This window comes from Prenolepis imparis, unplaced genomic scaffold (genome assembly GCF_030444845.1).
Source record: "Prenolepis imparis isolate NDT839.2.m4 unplaced genomic scaffold, iyPreImpa1.0 SCAF_7, whole genome shotgun sequence".
In the NCBI taxonomy this organism is placed as follows: domain Eukaryota; kingdom Metazoa; phylum Arthropoda; class Insecta; order Hymenoptera; family Formicidae; genus Prenolepis; species Prenolepis imparis.
In genome coordinates, this window is record NW_028141165.1 from 3,624,339 (window position 1) to 3,649,252 (window position 24,914).

The window sequence follows — 24,914 nt, forward strand, 5'->3', positions numbered from 1 at the left end:
TAAATTCAAATAAATTTTTTTTAGTTTTTTAAAATTTAAAAATAATTATATTACTATATTGGCACTGTTAATAAACTGTCACACAACTGTCACATTGCACAATAGATCATCACGAGGAAATGTTGTTTGCTTCGTGTTGTCTTATTCCATAAAATTACGAAGGGACTTATTGCTATACATATCTATAGATAAACTGCTTTCGTAATTGTACGTAATATAGTAATCCTCTGATAAGACAAAGGTATAATTTACAAATAGCATGCGTGTATGATGAAAGCAGAGCGTCGCGATTGATTACAAAGCCAGTGTTACATCACACTATAATTTGTCATGAATAGTCTATAGTTCTATAGAATTTCAAATTAGAGGAGTTCAATTATCTCTCACAAATTAGAGGATTCTGTCCACTATTACAGGAGCTTTCCAATTTGATTAATTCGAAGGTACAATATATGGAAAGTACAATGGTATTTTCGATTGACCATCGTGTGTTATATATCTCTTTGTCTCTGTAAACTGCTACGAAGCGATAAGAGATAGTCATGATCTTATAAGTAATTTTACTTTTCTTAATTAAATAAATTTTATAAAAATTCGTTACACAAATATAAATTACAACATGTACTATTTTTTTACTAATTTTTAGCTTACTTTTAATTAATTACTTATTATTATAATATAAAAACATAAATTCAATTAAATATAAGACAGAAAAAATCGATATTTAGAGATTTTTAACTTTATGTTCGTTGAATAAATAAATCATTGTCATCGAATTAAACTGTAGATATATTCACGACTCTGTTATTCAAGTAGAAAATGGCAAAAGAACGAGGAACAATCGAACCGAATTTTCACTTAAGAGTGAGCCTATCGATTATTTATTTCTTGGGCACCTGGCCACCACATGCCAGCAAATACCGGATTTTATATCTGCTCTATACCGTCTGTAGTTTTATTTTCCTTTTGGGAATCTTGCTTGCCGCTGAGATAGCAAATGTATTCGCCAATTGGGGAGATATGTCGAAAATCCTTGCATTTGCGACCATACTGATGACGAATTGTATTCACGCTTCCAAGGTAAACGCAATCTTTAATTAGAATTTTTATACCTAATAGAATGTATAGAATTACAAAGAACTCATAATCACATATACATTATATATACATATATATGGACTCATTATCAGTAATAAATTATTTATATGTCGATGAATTTATTTTTTTTTGTCAGTGCGAGAACGATATGATTAAGTCACATAATTTATAAAATTTGTTTTTATCACACGATTTTTTACAAAAAAAAAACAATCTAAAAAATTAATATAAATTATTTATCCAATATTATATATTTTGATTTATCTTTTTTTAAATTGAAGATGGTAGCCCATATACATATATGCTCTCTTTTCTTTTATATCTCTGTTTATACACGAAAGAAATAATTAGAAAAATAATTTTTGCATTGTATTTTTCAATTCAGGAAAAGTAAAGCTTGCAATTAAATTACAAGATATTAATTTGTACAAGCGAAAATATAAGAGAAATAGTAGAGCATATATGGACAATCTATATTTATATATAATTTATAAATAAACAATTTTTTCTTGAGAATAATAAATAACAGAAATAGTACAATCTTTGTATTTCTATTTATATTATCCTAAATATATTAATATATCTTTTATTAATTTTGTTAATTACATCTTGATTATATGTACAAAAAAATATTTTTTTCATAACTCTATTATATGTTTCCGTTATTAAATGATAGTAATTGTAAATTATAATTTTTCAATATTTTAATATTTAAGAACAAATTATTTTAAATTGATTTTAAATGTAATATCTGGCACTAAATTTAGAATGGAATTAAGGTGCGATGGTGGTGTAATGGTTAGCATAGTTGCCTTCCAAGCAGTTGATCCGGGTTCGATTCCCGGCCATCGCACACCATTTTTTTTTTAATTCTTTCTAATATTTTATACACTTTCAAGTGATTATAATTAATCTTTTATATTCATTTTTTTCTTAATTTTTACGAATTCTCTCAACATTCTCCTATCACATTACAAATATTCTTGTAACTTACAATTTTATTATTATAATTATAATATAATACACATTTTATCAGTAATATTTATACAAATGTTTATAAATATTTTAAAATTATTATTTAATTTCTATTGATTTATATTAATTATTATTTTTTAATATATATTTTATATCATAAATTACTATTATATATATTTATGTATGCATGCATGTATATTCTGCAAGAAAGAAGATAAATAAAATATCGATATCTCCAGGTGTTTGTTCTTCTTTGTCGTCAAAGGCGGATACAGGCTCTTCTGGATATGGCCAACAGTTTCGCATTCAGTCGTTATGACAAAAAGCATCAGGATCTCCTCATAAAATATACGTGGAAAGGCATCTTTCACCACGCGGCATATCAGAGCTTCGGCGCGATAGCGGTGTTCTGCTGGGGTATCACTCCAATCACTGATCTGATTGCAGGTCGTTCACGGCAACTGCCTATGGAAGGATGGTACCCTTACAATGTAACGAGGACGCCGGCGTTCGAGATTACCGCAGGGCATCAGGGTATCGCAATCATCATCGCCTGCTTCCATAATGTAGCATTGGATACACTGGTCACGGGTTTAATCACGGTCGCCTGTTGCCAATTGGCAATCTTAGAGCGAAATATCAGTTCAATAGATAATGAAAAAAGCCTACAGAATAATAAGAACAACTCGTTTCTAGCCGAAGAGAAGATCTTGTCTTATCGGCAACTCAAACAATGCGCTATGCACAGTAATATAATATTCCTGTAAGATGTTAAAAAAAATTATAAGAAAATAGCACAATTTAACTTTGTTCCAAGTAATGAATTACATTGATTTGCAGTTTCACGAGGGAGATTCAAGACATTTTTAGTACCATCATCTTTCTCCAATTGCTCTCGAATTGTATTATCATTTGCCTGATTGCTTTCAACGTAACGCAGGTAGATCTGATTTGTTTCGATGGATCTACATATGCTCGGTCTCAATCTCAATGATCCGTTGTGTTGCAGATGAAAGTTTATATCCCAGCAGTGCTAATTGGCTTGGTGACATACATGTGTTGCATGACGTATCAGATATTCATTTTCTGCTGGCACGGTAATGAGCTATATCTCCACGTGAGTATTTAAATAAATTTTCACGATTAAGTGCAAAAGAAGCACACATGATTTTTAGAGTTTACGTATAGTGACAGCCGCGTATTCGAGCAATTGGTTCTCCAATACTAAAGAATTTACACGCAGCCTACAAATCATGATGATAAGGGCTCATCGTCCTTTCATTTTGAGCGCCGGCGATATTATGTTACTATCATTGGATACTTTCGTACAGGTTCGCAATTTGTTAAATATCTTTCGTAAGATTGCCTTAAATTTTGAAGTAACACTTTTAAATGTTTGTAACAAAGTTAATAATTTTTATGTATTTTAGATATTACGGATGTCCTATTCAATTTTTACAGTACTTCAAGGTTCAACTGTCTAATGATGAATTTATCGTTAAAATTGAATTTTGTAGTTACATTATGTTTTCTTGAGATTACACGACTTCTCAAAAGAATTGTTAATATTTTAGTTTTATTCAACGTTATATCACTCTATATGTACAAAAGTATATAAAAGCTTTGAATATAAAAATATTTTTCATGATCTATTTGTATATTATATATCATTACTATCACCACATTTAAACGATAAAAAATTATTAATCTTGTTTGCATTGTTTAGCATTGATAAACTTACCGCGTGTATTATTTATTTTTTTTTATTATTTCGCGGTATTTATTAGTGTTAAACGTCTCGAAAAAATTTAGTAGATCAGTCTTCTCGGTTGATTATAGCGCTTCGACCATCACAGCAATGCCTTGACCACCGCCAATACAAGCGGAACCAATAGCGAATTTTCCGGCTTTCCGTCTCCTACAAACAAATACTCATAAAGAAATACTCATATTAACAAATATATATAATTATAATTATATTATAATATTAATATTTAATTATAATATTAATTATAATATAATAATATATTATAATAATTAATATATATAATTATATGTAGCTTATACGAATGTACCTGAGTTCGTGCACTAAATGAGCGGTGATCCTGCTACCGGAAGCCGCCAATGGATGTCCCAGAGCGATAGCACCACCATTCACGTTCAATTTATTCAAATCAAGATTAAGATCCTTTGCACAGGCCAAAGTCTGTGCTCCAAACGCCTCATTGATCTAAGAGAAATGACATAATTAATGCATCGCAAAAGTAAATATAAATCTTAATGCTATATTGTTCATTATTTTTGCACTTTCGTGTTAAAGGTATAATTTAATGAGTCAAAATTGAAATTAAAAATCTCACCTCAATCAGTTCCATGTCATCGAGTGTTTTGCCTGTAAGTTTGAGCAAGTTCTTGATTGCTGGTGCGGGACCAATTCCCATAATACTCGGCTCCACGCCGACAACGCTGTATCCAACTAAACGTGCCAATGGTTTTAAGCCTTCTGTCTTGACAGCTTCTTCGCTAGCTAAAATAACAGAGCCAGCCCCATCACAGACACCCTGAGAAAAAACGAGAATGATTAAATTAATTATAATAAAATTTGAAAGAACACTATATATATATATAAATTATATTGCTTTATGTTTATAAATTAAAAAAAAATGCAGCGTACCGATGCGGAACCAGCTGTTACTAGTCCATCTTTTTGGAAAACTGGTTTTAGTTTAGTCAGGCTTTCTATTGTCGTTTGCGGACGCGGATGCTCGTCTACACTGACAGCTGTATCCTGCTTTTTAATTTTCACTTGCACAGGCGCTATTTCTTCATTAAAACGACCGGCATCGTGTGCTGTAATGTTTATTTATTTTTTTGTTAAACATCCTTAAGTTAAGTTAGAGAAACTCTAGGATTTTAGTCTATTAAAAATAAGACTGATTTGATAATTAATTATTTCATTCCACTTATTTCATTAGGTATGAGAAATAAAACTCTCTATATTAAATAAGATACTAATGATATTTACCAGCTTTCCAGCGTTGCTGACTGCTCAGGGCGAACTGATCAACCTCCTCTCTTTTCAAGTTGTATTGGGCACCGAGTTTCTCCGCAGTCATACCCATTGGCAAATTACAATAGCTATCTAGTAATCCAAGCCAGAGTGAATCTTCAAAATCATATTTCTGACCCAAAGCAGTTCCATAACGAATGTTTCTCACAACGAAAGGAGCTTGACTCATGTTTTCTGCACCACCCGTTAAGACAATCTTTGATTCTCCTGTTAAAATGTTCTGTAAAAAATTATATACTGCTGTAACAACTCTAATTTCTGCATTATTTTCCTATATTTATATAGATTTATTTATAGTTAATTTTTATAATCTTTATTTTATATATTTTCGGAATTGTATATTAACTTCTCTGTAAAATTTTACGTTGTAATAATATTATTTTATCTTTGCAAATTAAATATTTATAAAAAATTATAGAATTCTGAACCAACCTGAGCTCCGCTAACAATTGCTTGAAAACCAGAGCCGCATAATCTATTTACAGCAAATGCTGGCCTTTGCAATGGAATTCCTGATTTCAATAAAACATGCCTCGCTAGAAAACCTCCATCGGAAGATGATGACTATGAAACAAAAATTAAAAATATATCAATTCACAAGAATTGCAAAAGAATTCATAATTGTCAATTGTTGTAATCTGCAACACTTACTGCCATGACATGTCCAAATACAACACTATCTATCTTCTCTGGTTTTAGACCTGCTGCTTGAATTGCAGCGGTTGATGCAACAACTGACAAATCAGTTGCACTTTTATTCACAAACACGCCACCCATTGTACCAAATGGGGTACGCTTTGCAGCAACAATAAAAACACCTATAAAAAATTTCAATATTCTATTAATTAAAAATGATATAGCAAGAGAGCCTACATATATTTTATATATATACATTTTTCTTTTATAAGAGAGCTGAATGATTTGACTATTGAAAAAACTGCTTACATAATAAATATATATATAAAATTTGATCAATTTTTCACATGTATAATTATAAAATTATGTTTAAAGTATTTAAAAAAATGGCACATATATTGAATATTCTGAGTTTGATGACAGATAAACAAACTTCTCTCTTTCGTACAAATATTGTATAAAATATTTATTATTTAATAACTTTTTATAATGTTCAATTCTTATTATATACTGATTACTTATATTAATTATATATTGAACATCAATTTGTGTGTATATATTAGATCATCTGTCTATTTTGATTATACTTCCCATATTTATATAGTTTTTCTTTTTTCTTTTTTAATAAAAAAAAGTTAGAGAGTGTGATTAAAAATAAATAGAGATACACGTTCGAGAGACGTTCTTTTATCTAAAACATATGAATATGAATTCACCTGTTTTTTTTAAACACAAAGTGTTAACAAAATGCGATTAACATATAAAATATTAACAAAAAGACAGTTCTATTTCTAAATCGCATATATGTTGAGATCTCGCGATTCTCTGCGAGAAGATTTTTTTAATAATATCTTTTTTTTTCTCTCTCTCTCGATTCGCATATTTACCTTTCGTTACGATGGACATCGTGGCGAGATATTTCCTCTTTTCTACGAATCTCTAGGATGTAGTATCACCAGGTTGGCGAGATACTCTTGGAACTGTTTTAGCCGGAATCTAATGAAAACGATGTTATATTCACTTGAGCAGGATCAAAGATCAAAGTACACTCGTGTGTTAATCAGCTGTTTATCGAAATATATGTGCTGCATCATGGGTGTGTCGGGAGAGGGACGATATATATTGCCATGTTACTTCAACTTTAACGTTTTCTCTCTTGCTCGTTTTCCTTATACCGCTTGTTTATTATATGCCATCTTGTGAACATGTATATAAATTTTGTATGTGCATGTAATTAGAATTAGGGGTGTTCAATAAATCATGATATAGTCAAATTGCGCAATAAATAGTATATGCTACTTTTATATTAAAAATTCTCTTTTAAAATCTTTTTCAATTCAATGAAAATAATTAATAATTTATCTATTTTTCTTCTTTACATTTTATACAAAATATCGCTTTCTTTCTATTATATTACTGGACACTTTGTATATGCTAGAATGTTTCAAGGTTCTTTTTTTACTACGTTTATCGTATATATAAAAATATATAAAAATGTTTTCTTTACAATTTCTATACTTATTCTCTTTCTATTTTATAAATACCAAATTATACTAATTTTATAGATTATAAAAGATCAGAATCAGATTATAAAAGCACACACAGCTATATTATTATATATTATATTTCTCTCTCTTTCAATATTAAATATCTTATTAAATTATGCAATTTTGTTGACTCTCTCTATTGAAACATATATATGTATATTTCACTATAAGACTCTTTTTATTACAGTGTTTTTGATACAATTACAAATTTTTTAGTGACAGATATGTGGATTTATTTAATCAAATTCTTACACCAATTTTTTCTCTCCAATATGTATGCTTAACAAATTTATAATTGTCAAACTAATACACATTACTTATCTGATGAACAAAAAATACAGAGTTTCTAGAAGAAATACTTTAATCAAATATTTTACATTGTACGCTTTATATAGTGTATATCTATATTAATAATATGTCCTTCATTTGTCAATTTCTATTTCAGTCCAAAAAAGATAATACACATCTTATCACTAGATATATAACCATAAGATTTTAATATTTACAATAATTTTGGTGATACAATAACTTTGCAATCTAATCAAATATAAACTTTGAGATTGTTGCAATACAAGATTATAATAATTATTTAAAAATAATGCTATTATCTTAGTGTGAGCATTCAATATGTATTTGTAGCCGATGCAATAAAAATGTAAAAATATATACTTTTGAGATAGTTATCCAATAATTTTAATATAGTTTGATATAATTAAGTATTTTTAATAAAGCACTTTATTTTGGCACATTTCATTAAAAAGAAAAATTAAATGTGACGTTTAGTCTTTTCTATTTCTTATTCTATCTTTCATTCTAAAAAGGAAAAAAAGAAACTATACGTAAAACTTTACGTAACAAGTAAAACTTTACAAACTAAAATCCGTCATTCTAAAAAGAAGCTATACGTAAAACTCTAACATGTGTGCTTTCCTTTATTTATCATTTTAACTTAAGTTATAACTTAAATTATAACAATAATAAGTAAGGGAAAACACACATGCGGAATTTTACATATAGCTTCTTTTTTTTTCTTTTTAGAATAACAAGACAGATTTAAAAAGTACAATAATAATTATCTGTATACGCATGTGAAAAAATGCAATTATAGTATTAATTTATGTGCTACAAAAAAAATTTCTTATTTATAACACAGAAAATAGAAAATATCAAACATCACATTTAATTCTTCTTTGTTCTAATTTATATAAATCTTTGAATCATTTTCTTTTTAATGAAATGTGTCAAAATAAAACACTTTATTTTGAAAGCATTTAATTATATCAAACTATATTAAAACTACGTGAGTAACTTAAAAGTATATAGTAAAAATTGCATCGATAACAAATAGGTGTTGAATGCTTACAGTATAAGATAATAGCACATTAATTATTTTTAATAATTGTTACAATAATCACGTTAAGTTGCAAAAATCTCAAAGTTTATATTTAATTAGATTGCAAAGTTATATCATCAAAATTTAAAAAAAAAAAAGAAAAACAAATAAAATTCTTATGTATAGCTTCTTTTTTTTTCTTTTTAAAATTTAGTATAAACTAAAATAGAGGAAGGTTGAGAGTGAAATAATAATAATAATAATAATAATAATAAAAATAATAGCGTGTAAATCAACTACTTATATTAGCTCAAGATCCTAAATCTTCTTCTTGATACTCGACGACACCGGCTTGTTTCGCGCTGTCCACTCCCTGCAAAGTAATACATCATCTTGCATTTTTCATCTTACATTTTCAATCTTACCATATATATCTTAATGTAATCTAAATATAATGTATATGCGTAAATTTTTGTGTCAAGCTTTCACTTACATCTTCGAAAAACGTATGTATCTCTTGCGCTGCTTGTGTCGATGAAAAGATTGCTCTCAAAACTCTCTTCACCGGAGGGTCTAAAGCGTAATCAATCCCACTCCAAAGACATTCTTTGCCTTCCACCTTTGCAATGATGCAAGAATAAGTAAAAAAAATATATTAAGCAAAAAATACACAATTTTTTTATAGTTTATATCAAGACACAATGCATTCAAATCCAGAAAAATACAAGATAATCTTCGAACATATAAATTAAATTAAATATAGCTTAAAATCTCACATATCTTTTCGAAAAAATTATAAAAAATCGGCGTCTACATATTTTCAATATAAAAATATTAAAAATTTTTTTTTCTTTTTATTATCTGTCATTGGAGGAAAAGAATGAATTTTATTCGCATTATAGCTTAGAAACGTGACATTATTCTTCAAATCGATTGCTGAATATTATGACTTTACCGTATAAGAGTAGCAGAAGAAAAAGCAGACTCGCAATATATCACACTCGTTTGTAAATAGGATTATTACCTGCATCACTGCATCCATGCCGATGATAGTGTTACTCGCATATTCCTCCGAATCGTCGAGTTTTAGTGCGATTCTCTCTGCGTACATCTCGGAATCGTAATAGATCGCCAGATTTCCCAAACCTACGAGTTCCCAATTAGCTTCGTTCGGCCATCTCGCAAATACAGTGGCACGTTTCTCAATTATCGGAAGCAATTCTTGATCGTCCTCATCGTCCTCTTCTACATCCTCATCATCTTCTTCGACATCTTCCTCTACATCGTTATTTTGATCATGTTCTTCGCTCTCTTCCACTTCACCAATGTATCTCTCACCTAGAATAGCTATACATCGGCGTAAAAATCATGTGTTTATATAAATTCACTTAAGTATTTTTAAAACATACATATTATATTTAAATAAGAATAGCATAGCAGCTATTAATAGCATTTAACGTGTAATAGAAAGATTATAGATTATTATTATTATTATTGTTATTATTACCTTGAATATTTCTCTTTTCATGCAATTCTTGTTGAATCTTATCGATGTGCGCTTTAAACTGTCGAGCCAGATCGCCTGATTTAAATTTGACCGCTAATTGCTCGGCGCAGGGTTCCTGCTCAGCATAATTCATGCCAGCCCACATCCAAGCCTGCTCCGATGTGGAGAGCGGACGGATCTCCACGTCGGGGGTGAGAAGAAAGTTGCAAACGACCTTGTAAACTTGTTCGCGACGTAGCAGTAGTCGATAGGTGCCGTGACCCGCGTGATACAGAATCTTCATCTCGCCGACACCGCGTTCTTTCCATTCCTTTGTCGCGTTATCGTATCTGTATAACTTGGCTCTGTGGCAGAACACTACAAACCAAACAGAATTCAAATAATACCTGGAGAATAAACGACGATCTTGTTGTTGTAAATAGCACTCTTAAGCAAATATGATTTTATTATTACAATACCATATTATTAGTTGACTGGCAAGTTTGGTCCTATGATTAACGTATTTAATTTTTTGATAATAAATTAAATAATTTTCCATGTTAAATAAGAGAAAGAAATAATGACATAGAAGCGTATATACAATATAAATTATAAATAATTTTGACTCGATGATTAATATTTGGTAAATCAGACATAAATCAGATTTTTGAGATATTTGTTTCATCAATATAAATATAAATTTTTTAAATTATATATATATATATATATATATGTATATAAAATTAATATATATTATAATATATAATATATTATAATGTAATATATATTATATAATATATTATAATGTAATATATATTATATAATATATTATATATAATATATTATATAATATATATGTTTAAGGCAACACACCTCTCTCTTCATCTTCTTCGCCGGTTCGAACTTCGATGGCATCTGGTAAAGGTATAATGGGTTCAAAGTGAGGATCGTGCTCCTGTTCGTTATCCACTTCGCCATCATCCTCTTCATTATCCTCCTTTTGTATGGAATCGTCGTGCGATTTGTTCTGGACAGCTGCTAGACTGTTCAGAGATGAGGAGGATGTAGCAGATTTCTGACCAAACACTGATGATCCCGCACCGGCGAATGAAAAGTTGGGATCTGAAATAAGTATCATTTCGAAATTTTATTATAACAAATTTGACATTATACAAATCAAAAACCATACAAAAAAAAAAAAAAAAAAATATTAATAACATTTTTAATGAAGTCTAAGTGACAAGTTTTCATTAATAAACGAATAACAATAGTTATAGTTTCGTTTCTGCGATTTCGATTAACGTACCGACTTTAAAGGCTTCAGGTTGCGCGGCCGCTGCAGCAAGTGCCGAGAACGATACGTCGTTCGTCGTGAAAAAATTGGAACTGTCCCCTTCGTTCTTCTGGATACTGTCAGACGGTTTCGCGTCGAAGATGTTCGTCGTCATCGTCGCCGGTGTCGCGCTGAAGATGCCCGTCGTCGTCGTCGTAGAATTACCGAACGACGAAGTACCAAACGTCAATTTGGAAAAGGGCGTAGAACTGGTGTTAAACACCGAGTTATTCAACTGATTAGACATCACTGTCGTCGTGACGGTTGTGTCGTTGGCCTTGGAAGTCGACTGCACGATCGTCGAACCGAACAGGAACGAAGAACTAGGTTCCATGGTGGTAGTCATGGTCGACGTGGGTGTCTTCGGAATGGAATCCGTCGTAGTGACAACAGAGGAGGTTGTCTTCATGGCGTTGAAGGAGTTGCTGCCATCGACGCTACCTCCAAACATAGACGTTTTCGGCAAAGTCTCGTTCGTCGTGGTTTTGGTGGCGCCGCCGAAGATATTCTTGCTGGTATCAAACGTGAAGGTAGGCGTTTTAAATATGGACGCGGGCGACGTCCCCTGGCTAAATAACGCCGATTGTACAGCTGTGCCCATTAGATTGGAAACAGTTGTTTGCGCGGTTTCAGCGTTGGAAGGACTGCAGATCTTGACGTTCTCGAGCGAGATGTTCGTCGTTTCGTTGGTGCTGAATTGCAGCGCGTTCATGCCGAATGAGAAGGTCGTGGTCTTCTTGTCGTTGAACAGCTTCAGATCGCCGGTACCAAAGCTCATCGCGGAACTGTCAAAGATGCTCGATGTGGCCGAGGATGACATGAACGTCGTTGGAGCAAGTGTGGTGAAGGAGAATCCATTTTTCACAGACGAGGACTGCGTTACGTTCTGAGCAGTATCGATACTCTTGGGGTCGCTCGAAGTGAGTTTTGATAAATTTATTGGCTTCTCTTCCGCTACGAGCAGTTTCCATTGTGTCGAGTCTTGAATAGCGTCCGGATATAACACTATACTCGGTTTTCTACAGCCTCTGCAGCCGATACAATCTTCCTTTTGTTTATAGGCGTAGAAGTTCTCCGGTAACTGCAGTTTTAAAGCAGCCACCTTCTCTTCCGGGGTGACTTTCGCCTCGTAGACGATTTCGATTTCCTCGACCGGTGAAGAGTTCGTCTGTGTCGGTGTTTTTGTTGTCGCGGACTTGTTCACTTTCTCGCTGCTGCTAGTTAACGATCCGACATTCTTCCTCGCGTCGTCGATCGCTTTCTTGAAATCCGTCGCGATGTCGAACGTCTTGAAGCGACAGGCAAACTGCATATACTCGATCTCGCCGTCGCTATAATCCGCCGTAGTCCACAACCACGTTTTTTCGTCCTTCGACGTGAACTCTAGGTCGCTGGACAGATTATGATTCAGACACAACTTCAACACGTGATCTCGTCGCATGATCAGACGCAGCTTGCCGGTCTCTCTGTGGCGCAACAACTTAATGTCGCCTAATCCGCGTTCTTTCCATTCCTTTATCGCGGTGTCGAATCTGTACAGCTTCGCTCGATGACTATACAATATCTCCTCGTCCTCCTCGCCGGTCTTCACCTCGACCTTGTCCGGCAACGGTATAACCGGCGAGAAGTGAACGTCTTCGCTTTCCACCACTTCATCCTCGCTGATCTCGCCGCCGCCACCAGGTGATTTAGCCGGCGACTTGGCTGCGAAATTAAAACCGAACGACTTGGCGGGAGAATCGAAAGTAAACGGTGTATCAGCCGAGTTAGTGGTGGATTTCAGCGGCATACCAAACATGAAGCTGGTTCTTGGAGCCTCCTCGGGCGGAATAGTTTTCGCACTATCAATCACGCTTTTATCTTCTGCCTTCGACATCCGGAAACTAAAACCGGTACCGGCGTCCTTGGGAATACCGAAAGAAAATGTAGTTATCGGCGTCGTTGTGGAAGAGGGCAGCTGGAAGATGTTGGCCTGCTGCGGCTTGGGCGGCAGTGACGGATCCTTAGGCCTGTCACAGGCGACGCAGTAGACGTTTGTGCCGGAATTGACGAGGTAGCAGTCCGGGCAGGACCAGGAACCGGCAGGCGGTTTGCATAACTCCGACAATGGTGGTTTGTCGGAATCGATAGGCTTGTTGTTAGCGGAGCTGCTCTTGTGACTTGTCAAAGACGGCGATGGAGCTTCGCAAGCCACGCACTTCAGATCCGTAGCGTTGTTTCTGGTGTAACAGCCACTGCATTCCCAGGAACCGGGCGGCGGCTTGTATAGTTCCGACAACAATGGTAGGGCTTGAGATTTTGTCTGCGCGTTTTGGCCCTTGCTGTCGCTCGACAACGCCTTCTTCTCAAGCTCCTTCGCGACTTCGCTCGGGCTGCAGCCCTTGATTAACTTCTGCTGGCAGTTCGTCACGACACTGTAGAACTGCGAGGCTAATTCCGAGGTGCCGAAGATCACGGCTTGTAATGATCCAATCTTACAGGATTCCTTGTTTCCGGTCAAATTGGCGATTGTAGTGCCGCTCTTGTATGTAAACGCTGTATCCAGGGATATTTCGTGACTATAAACTTTGGAGCTCTTGTTATCTGTCAGTAACAAGCGAATTTTGCCGGATTTCACGTCCAATAATAGCATTATCGGGCCTGTTCCTTTGTTTTTCGACTTAATGTTTGCGCCGCTGACACATTGGAGACTTGCTGTTCCGTCGAATAACTTATACTCACTTTCAGACTGCAACTGTACTTCCTCGTCCTTAGGTCCTGATTTCATAGCGCCAGGTGGCGGCAAACGAGGTCTCCTCAGTCCCGTAGAATTTTGGCCGGATGATTGTGCGGGTGAGGTGAATATCGGCGATGTGTTGGACGTCGCATTCAAATCAGACGGCTGCGGAATTGTTACTGGAGCCGAGGAGAAAAGAAACTTTGCAGACTGCGTCATGGCGCTCGTTACGGTGGTCGTTGTGATTTTCGCAGCTTCAGACTTACCCTGCGACTTGAACGTAAATCCGCTGAACGGACTGACTTTTAACGTTTCTTCGGATTTTTTAGAATCATTTGCCTCGACATCTTTAACTTCCTGAATGATAGGTTTTGAGCTGAAGGAAAAGCCTCCTAGCGTCGTCGTCGTGACCAATTTCGATTTTTCCGACGAAACTGCTTCCGTCGTCGAACTTATATTGGCTTGTTGCGTCGGTTGTGCTTTCTGACTATTAGATGTATCGCTAGAGAAAAGAGTCGGAGAAGTTTTATCAGCGGTTTTTTCCGGAGACGCGGTCAGGCCGAGTTTCGCCTGATCAAAGGCTTTTTTGAACGCCATCGCTTCTTCAGCGGTCTTAAACTTGATGCAGAGTTTCTCCAGCTTCACTTTTTCATCGGCGAAGTCGTTAGCGACCCAGAATAAAGCCTTGTTGTTGTTCGTCATAGGGGTCAATTCCATATCTGGTCTTAGCATATGATTCGCGCAGATCTTTAGAATCTGATCGCGACGCATCAGCAGGCGTACTTTACCCTCCATGTTGCGTAGCAGTTTCACATAACCGACGCCGCGCTCCTTCCATTCCTTATCGACGAAGCGGAACAGCTTAGCCCGGGCGCAATACAGAGTATCCTCGTCCTCTTCACCAGTGGTAATTTTCACCTTTGCGGGCAAAGGTATAACCGGCACGAAGTCCGGTATCGGATCGTGCTCCTGTTCGCATACTTCAGTGGATGTGTTCGGCGAGTCAATCGATTCGTAAATAGTCTTGGTAATGTTAATCGCTTTATCAAGTGCCTTGGTAGCATCATTCTGAGTGTTCAACAGAATACTGCTAGGAGTTGTATGAGTAATCGTACTGGTCGTTGTTAGATTCGCATAGATTGGTGGTACGTTGATGCTAGGCGGTGTCACGTAGATAGTAGTCGGCGGTAAATTGACAGTTGTTGGTATAGTAGCCTGCGAAGGCATGGCAATTTGATAGCAATGTGGTGCGTTCGATGATGATGATGTCGACGATTTCGTCGTCATAATCGTTGACCCTATAGCCGTCGTCGCTGTCGTTATAGGTGTGGAGAATGTGACAACCGCTCCTCCTCCTAGTCGATACTGCGGTGGTATGGTGACGCTCAAGGTCGGTTGAATGGACGGCGCTGTGGTCGGTAGTATATCGGACGTCGTGATAACAACGTTAACGGGCGGCGCCTTGTTCACCGGTGCGTCTTTGATAATCGTCGTCGTCGTCGTCGTCGTCGTCGTAGTAGTTGTCAACGTCATAGTCGTCTCAGCTTTCGTCCGTGGTGTTTCGATTTTCTGTTTCAGCGGTATTTGCAACGACGTATTCGCCATAGCTGCTGCCGTCATAAGATCGGGCAATTGCGAGGAAAGCGTCGACGCGAAAAGACTCTGTTGCAACGGATTGTCCGGCACCTTTGATTGATTGGGATACAGCACTGGCATCGGATAGACAGTGTGCGGATATAAGGACGATATAGCCGCTTGAGCGTTCGGATCAGTAAATGGTATTCCGCCCTGATAATATCCTTGGAAGGCGGCGGCGGCCGCCGCGGAAGGATACACCAACGACGAATAAGGATGTCGAGCGTGCTGGGACGCGAATATGTTACCGGAGATCGAAGACGCCGGTCCGGTTGGTTGACTCTGGTAGCCCAAATCGGCGTACTCGTCGTCGTCGAGGACGTAGAAATCGTCGGAATCGACGGTGGGATTCACGTTCTGCTGTATTCGCTGCTGCTGCTGCTGTTGTTGTTGTTGCTGCTTCTGATTCTCTTTACGCGACTCCGTTACCTCCTTCGTCAGAGTCTCCACTTTGTCATTCAACGTCTTTATCTGTGTCGTCATGTTCTTCATCTGTTCCATCAGTTCCTGCATCTCGTTGTCCCGGGATTGCACGATTTGACGTATCTGGGCATCAAGACGCTCCGGACTCGGACGCACTTCCGTACGATTCTTCGACAGATTCAAGTAATCCTGACATTGCAGTCTGCACGGTGTGCTGGCGTGACGCGGCGTGCGATGAATATTCCTTTGAGGAGTGCTCAGCATGTTTGAATTATTACCAGTCAATGTAGTCAGCAATGCCGGATTCGCGACTGTTTGATCCGCGGCGCTGTGAGTAGGCGAATAACTCTCGTCGGATATATTGTCGATGTCATTCCTGCTCAAATCGCCTCTGCCTAGATCCGGATCTATTCTTTTCAACTCGATCTCGATGTCAGTGATATGAGTGCCGAGCTCGGCATTCAGCGGGTGCTTGGGATTCGTACCGGGACTACGAAGCCGATCCAATGTGAGATAGAAACAGTTTCTTGCCTTCGACAACATTATGACGTGTTGCGATCGCATCTCCGATGTCAGACTTTCGCGAGGCGTGGAGTTTACTATCTCGTCCGCGAACATTTTGTAGATTTGCGCTTGCTGGAACGAGGCCTCCGGACATTTGAGTGCCTGAAGAGCATCGATCGCTTGCTCGTACTGCTTGTCGCGCACGAGCCGCTGCGCCAGCAACAACTTGCCTTCTTCGAGGGCGGTTGTCAACTCGAAGTTATTCATCTCCTTGCCCTGATAGTTGAACAGCTTCGACGATGACATACGTAAAGTTTGATTATTCTGCAGTCTTTCCAACAGCGGTATAGCGGCGGTCCAATATAGCTCGGAACGCGCCTCCCATCTGGGAATGTAGCCGTTCTTCGCATCTTTCTCTTTCGTCGTCTTCGCGCGATAGTGGAATATGCGTGCCAGATGCACCAACAACACCGGATGCATACCGTGGTTGCCGATGCAACGAACGACTTCCAAACCCTGTTGCAACTCCTGTCGCAATTCGCCGATATCACCGTCTACGTCTTCTCGCTTAGAGCACATTTTGTACGCCGCGGACCACCATTTTTCCTGATTGCTGGTAGACAACATCGCGGTTAAATCGATCGGCAGCGTCGGCAGTCTCTCGGGATTGATGAAGCTACCGAGTTGTTGTTCCTCCAGAACGGCAGACGAGCAGAGTATGGCCGCGTTGAGAAATGCGTCAATATCGAGGAGACATAGACTGTCGGGTGCTGCCTGATTTGTATTGAATACCGAAAATTGCAACGATGGGAATACACGCGAGTATTGATCTGGATACGGAGCGTCTTTATGCTGAGGTCGATTCTCCATCCCGTGCCAGATTTGATGATGCAAAGAAGCGGGCCACACTTCTTGTGCGGCTGCAAAAAAAAAATATAAGTTATTGTATTTGAAGATTGTTTTTTTTAAGTTATTATTTTAAATTTTATAATGTAAATTTTATTGCAATTGTAATAACATTTTTAAAATTATAAATTTAAAATTATAACTTTATAATTCATTATTATTAACAGAAGTCTTACAATAAATATATAATGCAGATATATATGTTGTGTAAAAGAATGAATAATATAATTATTCAGCACACATCTGATTATGAAATTATCGCATATTTTATATTAAAGGAAGATTATTATACATACTTTGACTGTAATGTTTTAGTTGAGTTGGAGTACAGAAACGTAGAGGTGGATCAGAAGCAGAATGATGGCAAAAGAATGAACTCTGCATATGATCGAGATGTGCTCTGATTACAAAAATTCTCTGAAAAAGCAATGTACATTTAAGATAGTATAATATATATAGTGCTAAATGTAAATTTAGGATAATATACATCTAGAAAATTCGCATGAAGTTAATTAGATTTATACCTGATAGATACGCTCTCTCCAGAGTCCTGTGCAAAATTTATCAATTCTATCCAACAATTTCTTTGTATCATCCTTTGCACAGTTTTGAAGAATGTAACCTAAAAAGAAAAATATTAATATAATAACAGCATTAGAATAAATTTGTTAATAATAATGAATATTTAATGTTTACAAATTTTACTCTTACCAGCTTGACAGCACCGATACGCGGCTTCTTTGATCCATATATTTAATTGATTTTTAAGTGCGTCATTCTCTAGATGTATGCCTGTACGTGTTTCCAGTGGAGTTACATGTAAAGCGACTAATAACAGAGGCGCGCATAATCTTCCTGCTTCACTCCAGCTACCTTGTTCGCGTTTCGTTTTGCGTAATAATAAGCATGCCAAATGGAAATGCAACTGACCCCACATGTGCGTAAACAAGTGCTCCGTAAAGACGTGCTGCTTAGGAAAGTTTTTTAGCTTCAACTCGTGCAGATTTTGGTCAAAGCTAAAACATAATTTACGATTTTTAAAAACATTACAAAAAACAAAAATGTATATAAAAAGAGAACACATTATTTATATAATTCGCTTACATTTTTTACAAACTTTAATTTAATTATTATTCTACTTCTAGCTTCTCAAGTTGCATAATGCACAGTTTAGATGTGTATCATTCAATGTACATACTTGAATACTGCTTGTGTCGCCTCTGAAATGCTTTTCTTTATTTCACTGCCTTGTTCCTTGAGACAGAGTGCTGTATATCTATCCGATACAGATATATAAAGAAACCAGAAGGACCAATCAAAGGATTTAGTTTCTTTACACTTTGTTAGTAATTCGTATAGTAGCTGATACCACACAACGCTGCTTCTATGACAAACAGTAGCCTCCACACTAGCAGCATATTCATAGGCTTTATCCAATTTGTGTTCCGACATATAATGATTTAACAGTTTGATGCGAAGCTGAACATCATTTGGTCTTGCAATCAATTCAGCTAAAAAATTATTTACACAAATATAGTAATTATAGTTTTGATTTTAATCACTCTTCATTATTCGAATAAATTATATTTATTTACATTTGATAAGTGCTTCGAGATCTGCACTGCTATTGTTTGGTTTTTCTACAGTCAACATTTTTTCTTTCAACTGAAAAACTACTGGATGATGTGGAAATTGTTTGTCAGCTCTTTCTATCCAATATTTTACTTTATTGACATCCATTCCTATATTCATGTCAACCAATAATTCACATACTGTAAAAAAAAAAAAAGTTGTATAATAAATCCATTATACTCGCAAAAATATTTAAGTATCAGAAATAATAGATATTAAGAATAAGAAATAATAGAGATGCTTATTTGTTACCTTTTAAGACAAGATCATCTTGTCTTCCTTCAAGTTCAAGAGAAATTTTGTACTCGTTAAAAGCTGCTTCTTTTTGGGCAAGACCCTCATATGCCTGACCCAACAACTTGTGTGCATTAGCGGAACCATCTCGTATTTCTAAATAACTGGATACATATCTTTTTGTGGATTCATAATCACCTACTTGATAATACAGTTTGGCAACATTGTAACAACGAAGATTTTTCTGTAAAGAAAATTAAATATTATTAGATTCTCCTATTCAAATCCTGAAATAAGTTCAAAAATATTATTTAAAAATATAATTTTTTATAATAGATTATATTATAATTGAAATATTCGAAGAAATCTTTTATATTAATATTTGAAAAATTTAGATAGATTATCACGAGAATTTTAAATAAAATAAGTTCGTTTACTAATTAATTTTCTGAAATAGGATAAAAATGCATGGGAAATTCAGGAGTTGGAAATTACATTCGATTTTTCATCACGAATCTGAGAATCTGATTTAAAATCAAAAATAGCATAAAAAATAGTAAACACACTCTTACAACATAATGTTGTTTTTATGTCATAAGACGTCTAATACGACTGCGTGAAATATAAGTACACACAACGGCGCCTGTCACTCGAGCCGTAAGAAATCAAATTCGAGCTTCGGCACTTTATTGCGGTGAATAAATCTAGCCATCCGAGTGATCATTATTTTCGCCAACGACGCTTTCCCGCGAAAATTCGCCATCATCGTTACGACGTATCGCTCGCGCGTCTACATCTCGTCTGGCTCTCGGACGAGATTCAAGGTCTCCGGTGCATCGTACCTGCCGGAACACGAATATCGCCGTAGACAGGATGCCGAATACGTGCTTGCTCGAGGTCGGCCTCGTCGTTTGTCGACGAAAAACGACGAGAAATGATCCGTTCGGCCGTTAAACACGCGCGTGGAAAAGAAAGAGAGAAAGAGAGAAAGAGAAAGAGAGAGAGAGAGAGAGAAAGAGAGAGAGAGGGAGAGAGAGAGAGAGAGAGGAAAAAAAAACAGTTTTCGCGCAACCGACGAAGTAACCTCACTCACCTCGTTCTCGTTCCGCAGTTTGCTGAAGATACCTTGCACGTGACGATCAACGTCCTTCTTGGAACGAAACATGCTGTCAGCTGGCTCGAGACCCGGCCAGCTTCTCTCCTCCTTCAACACTACTCACTTGGCACTATTATTCTCGCTCGTTCGGCTATTCGGTTTATCGCAGCGCGAAATACATTCACCCGCAACGCACGTCTCTTTCAAACGGTCTCTCTCCTTCAGTGCCGCCAACAGAGATGATGGATGACGCGAATTTTCCCTAGGACGTATCGGGAGAAAAATGCTTCTTGTATCGACCAATCGGGAGATAAAGAAATCTTTACTCGTTTTATTCTGATTGGTCCATCCAAGTTCCCAAACACTTTCCCGTCTCCCGTCTCCTCACAACCTCAAATTGAATTGTGATTATCGATTATATCGATGATATTTGTTGTTGTTGCTTCTTCGTCGCAATATATTTTCTGATACCGAAGGATTAGAAATACGATGGTAGAGGAGATCATTAATTCTAGCAACAAGCCGAAAGTAAGAGTATCTGTAATGATAATGAAATACCTGTTGCTTAATCCCCTGCGAAGTCGCATTTTTTTCTTTAACAAAAAAAAAATACAAATTATTTGTTACAGAATAAAACAGCTCGACCTCGTCCGGTATATCTCTGGAACGTTTTAGACGTGCAAAAGTGGTTGAGACGGCATTGTAGTGATTATTATCCGCTGTATCACGAGAAGTTTCTGCATGTGAGTATTTTTCTTTTGTAAAATTTTTCTTTATTTCGTATCTTTTCCAAATTTTTTACGTTACTTCTTTAAATGCATTTGGTCTCGCAAGATCAAGACAAGGTCGCTGAATTGGCAATAATTTTTTTAGAACAGAAAGCTTTCTAAAAAAGCATTCTTAAATGAAAGAATAAAAATAGTTTCTATTTTTCTTTTTAAGCATGACATTACAGGAAGAGTATTGTTAAGAATAAACGAAAATATTTTGCTACGACTCGGTGTTGACAATGAACTGCACAGGATGGACATATGGAGGGAAATTATGAAATTGCATCTCAAAACAGACATGCTAGAGATTAGAGATATTGAACGACGCAATAATATGAACTTTGACTAAACTTGTACACAAAACTTTTATATCTTACAGCTATATTTTTATGTGCAATATATATATAGTTGATTTGTAAAAATAAAAAGATTGAACTTCAATATTGTATGTATTTATTTTCTAATATAATGCAATTTGTCTTATAAACAGAGAATTTGCAGTCCTTGGCTAAAGATTGATTATGGAGGCAAAAGTAAAATCTAATGAAATTGAAGATGAGAAAATACATAAAATATGTCGTTTGTGTGGCAAAGAGTCAGCAGATTATGTTCCAATTTTTGAGGAAAACAATCACTATATTCCAGAAAAAATAAGTAGATGTTTATCAATTATTGTAAGTTGAATAAACTACATTTGGTATGTATTCAAAAGTATACTTATGATAATGTATAAATTTTAATATTATTTGATTCGTGTTTCTAGATCTTACCATTGGATAATTTGCCTTCCAATATATGTAGATGTTGCCTAGATCATTTAAATATTAGTTATAGACTAATTCTTACTTCGGTGGAAGTAGATAATCGTCTACGAATGCAAATAGACCAAAAACAGAAGAATACTACCTCCAAAGATTTATTGTTTAAAGATCAATATGATGCGATGTCCTGTGAAAAATCTGAGACATTTAATTCAACAAATCCTGGACTATTATTAAGAGAATTAATGAAACAGAGTGTTACTGGCCCAATTGAATGTGATCTATGTGAGATGAAATTTCAAGATGTAGACGTATTTGATATTCATATGGAACAATCTCATTTTTTAAAGTGGAAATGCAGTCTTTGTGATAGCAGCTTTTATCAATCTAGCGAGATGATAACACATAAGATGTTAAAGCACAGTAATATTGTAATTTGTAATAGTTGTAAACATTCTAATGATCAGGATGATAAATGGAAGATTAAAAATAAGGAGAATGTTCATAATGATCAGGATAAGCAACGAAAGATTATTGAGAACAATGATTCCAGAGAGGCAGTTGCAACTTTTACAGTAAATGAAGAAACAGCAACAAAATCATCAATCAACATAGCAATTGAAGACAATATCATTCCAATGCAAACAGACTTGGCAAAACAAAGCGATACTTCTGATTCAGACATAGATAGAATTATAAATAACTGCAACAAATTTTTAGAGAAGTTTAAAGTATTCAAGCATAAAGAAAACGAATGTTTGTTTTGCGATATTTGCAACATCCATTTCACGGAAGATCGATATTTTAAAGCTCATAATGAAATACATGAGGAAAGATCAGTAATTTGTACTGTTTGTTGTATAAAATGTTCGTCCGTCTATGAGTTATTTCTTCATAAACGTGCAGTACATAATTTATATAAAGATACACTATTAAGATACGCCTGTAATAAATGTAACAAATTCTTTACAAAAAATTGGCATTGGGAGAGACACAATGAAGATACGTGCTTCGATCCTGAATATTGGAAATTTAAATGTACCATATGTGACCAATCGTTCAGGGACAAGGTTCGATTACGAGAGCATTATTTGATTATTCATGGGAATAAACGTTACCAGTGTGATATTTGTGGGCGTTATTTTTCGCGTCGATGGAATATGGTGAGTTTACTAAAAATTTATATGCCAAAAATAGTATGAATATATGTGACTAAATACTTATCTGTTGGAAGGAAAAAACAATTTTTTATCATGATTATAATGTAATTAATTTTGTACATTTGTTTTATAACTTTCAAGATGGTGCATCGTAAGATCCATGTTAGACATAAATGCAGTTACTGTGATACGGGTTTTAAGAAACGGCAGGATCTAATAAAACATATGCAAGAGTCTCACAGTTTGGAACCAGATGTACAGAAGTTGTTTAATAAGACTTATATTTGCAAGTACTGTGGCAAGAAGCTCAACAGTTCTCAATCGTTAATGAATCACGAAAGAATTCATACAGGAGAAATGCCATTTAGTTGTCCCATGTGCCAAAAGTCTTTTCGGTAAGATGCATTTGTTTTAATTGCAAAATAAAATTTTAATTACAAAGTTGTTTTATCATTTGTTTTTACGATTTATGTATTTTCTCTCTTTTTTTATTATTTTCTTTAATTTTACTAAATCAGGAAATTGTTTCAGGACTTATATTACTATGTGGACTCATCTACAACGTCATGAGAAAGAAAACTTTTTGTGTGAATATTGTGGAAAATGTTTCAGGTAAATCTATTACAACTTATAGATGTGAGAATGTGCATAAAGTAAATAAACACGATATTTTTTATTATATTAATAGTTACAAGAAAAATTTGTATCATCACTTACGGACACACTCTACTGGCGTAGAGGCTTGGAAGTATCAGTGTAATATATGTGGAAAGAAATTTTTGAGAAACTTTACTTTGTCCAATCACAAGCGTATCCATACGAAAATACCTTACAAATCCGATGTGTGCTCATCAAGTTTCACGCAGAAGAGTGGTATGAAACGACATCGAATGCGGCACTTTAAATGTATAGATATACAACCGAAAACTGCTGAATCTGAAAAACAAGCCTAAATTTTAATAATTTATATTATTAATATATATTAATAATTAATTATATTTAATAATAATTAATATATATATATTTAATAATAAATATAAATGAGATGAACACAGACTACATGAGATACGTAAATTATAACAATACAATTATATTTTTCTGTATTTTTTAAATATAAATATGTGATTTGTAAGGTCTTGTAAGGTCTACGATATCAACTATTTTTCAAAAATAATAAGTTTTTTAATGCATCATATAAAGTAAATAAAGTTTTTAATATATTATATAATTGACGAATTTTTTTATTTTAGAAATTATTTAATAAAATTACTTCCTGCTTCTTCTGTTTTCTTAAATCCTTGCAAGCAGAAAGTATTAGTTATATAATTATTTATGTATAATATATATTTAGATTTTGTAATGTTATATAATATATGTAAATGTTAAATAATCTTATATAAATTTTTATTTTCTTGTATATTCTTCACATTAAATTATTTTAATAATAATCATACTATTTAAACATTTCTGTAAAGCAGTAATTGCATTCCTAACTGAATGATAAAATATCAATAAAAAAAATTAAAAAAAATTTTTTTTTAGATTAAATAGTCGATAAAAAATTTATTTTATTTATTGTAAATGTAAAAATAAATCTAT

The 24,914-nt window shown here is 34.9% G+C and overlaps 5 protein-coding genes and 1 non-coding gene across 9 annotated transcripts; 4 read left to right on the forward strand and 2 right to left on the reverse strand.

Moving 5' to 3' along the window:
• The first annotated feature begins 72 nt into the window (after positions 1–72).
• LOC145938266 (4-vinylanisole receptor) lies at positions 73–3,590 on the forward strand. Its single transcript, XM_083041759.1, has 7 exons — positions 73–554; positions 817–1,080; positions 2,313–2,836; positions 2,914–3,013; positions 3,083–3,190; positions 3,249–3,404; positions 3,504–3,590. The coding sequence occupies exons 2-7, from the start codon at positions 820–822 to the stop codon at positions 3,555–3,557; spliced, it is 1,203 nt and encodes a 400-aa protein (XP_082897885.1). The 5' UTR covers positions 73–554; positions 817–819; the 3' UTR covers positions 3,558–3,590.
• Trnag-ucc (transfer RNA glycine (anticodon UCC)) lies at positions 1,880–1,951 on the forward strand. The gene has a single exon. It is a non-coding gene; the product is annotated as a tRNA-Gly (tRNA).
• A 42-nt stretch (positions 3,591–3,632) lies between the features above and the next one.
• Positions 3,633–6,856, reverse strand: Yip2 (yippee interacting protein 2). The gene is made up of 8 exons (XM_083041758.1): positions 6,667–6,856; positions 5,795–5,961; positions 5,576–5,707; positions 5,099–5,363; positions 4,748–4,923; positions 4,434–4,634; positions 4,149–4,303; positions 3,633–3,991 (listed from the first exon to the last, which is right to left on the reverse strand). The coding sequence occupies exons 1-8, from the start codon at positions 6,683–6,685 to the stop codon at positions 3,907–3,909; spliced, it is 1,200 nt and encodes a 399-aa protein (XP_082897884.1). The 5' UTR covers positions 6,686–6,856; the 3' UTR covers positions 3,633–3,906.
• Positions 6,857–7,557: 701 nt separating this feature from the next.
• On the reverse strand, positions 7,558–20,834 carry LOC145938082 (E3 SUMO-protein ligase RanBP2). Of its 3 annotated transcripts, none has more exons than XM_083041447.1 (13): positions 20,622–20,834; positions 19,547–19,772; positions 19,258–19,434; positions 18,861–19,173; positions 18,374–18,678; positions 18,187–18,284; positions 17,959–18,079; positions 11,452–17,676; positions 11,019–11,267; positions 10,167–10,523; positions 9,684–10,006; positions 9,153–9,278; positions 7,558–9,032 (listed from the first exon to the last, which is right to left on the reverse strand). In XM_083041447.1, the coding sequence occupies exons 1-13, from the start codon at positions 20,691–20,693 to the stop codon at positions 8,970–8,972; spliced, it is 8,655 nt and encodes a 2,884-aa protein (XP_082897573.1). In that variant the 5' UTR covers positions 20,694–20,834; the 3' UTR covers positions 7,558–8,969. The 3 variants fall into 3 exon arrangements, with proteins under 3 accessions (XP_082897573.1, XP_082897575.1, XP_082897574.1); XM_083041449.1 differs by lacking the exon at positions 20,622–20,834 and adding an exon at positions 20,371–20,502; XM_083041448.1 differs by lacking the exon at positions 20,622–20,834 and adding an exon at positions 20,101–20,321.
• Positions 20,835–21,113: 279 nt separating this feature from the next.
• On the forward strand, positions 21,114–21,743 carry Ave (sterile alpha motif domain-containing protein aveugle). Its single transcript, XM_083041572.1, has 3 exons — positions 21,114–21,152; positions 21,254–21,367; positions 21,567–21,743. The coding sequence occupies exons 1-3, from the start codon at positions 21,114–21,116 to the stop codon at positions 21,741–21,743; spliced, it is 330 nt and encodes a 109-aa protein (XP_082897698.1).
• LOC145938083 (uncharacterized) lies at positions 21,254–24,567 on the forward strand. Of its 2 annotated transcripts, none has more exons than XM_083041450.1 (6): positions 21,254–21,367; positions 21,885–22,068; positions 22,158–23,318; positions 23,457–23,710; positions 23,847–23,927; positions 24,004–24,566. In XM_083041450.1, the coding sequence occupies exons 2-6, from the start codon at positions 21,916–21,918 to the stop codon at positions 24,266–24,268; spliced, it is 1,914 nt and encodes a 637-aa protein (XP_082897576.1). In that variant the 5' UTR covers positions 21,254–21,367; positions 21,885–21,915; the 3' UTR covers positions 24,269–24,566. The 2 variants fall into 2 exon arrangements, with proteins under 2 accessions (XP_082897576.1, XP_082897578.1); XM_083041452.1 differs by lacking the exon at positions 21,254–21,367 and adding an exon at positions 21,608–21,747 and having other exon boundaries at positions 24,004–24,567.
• Positions 24,568–24,914: the final 347 nt, after the last annotated feature.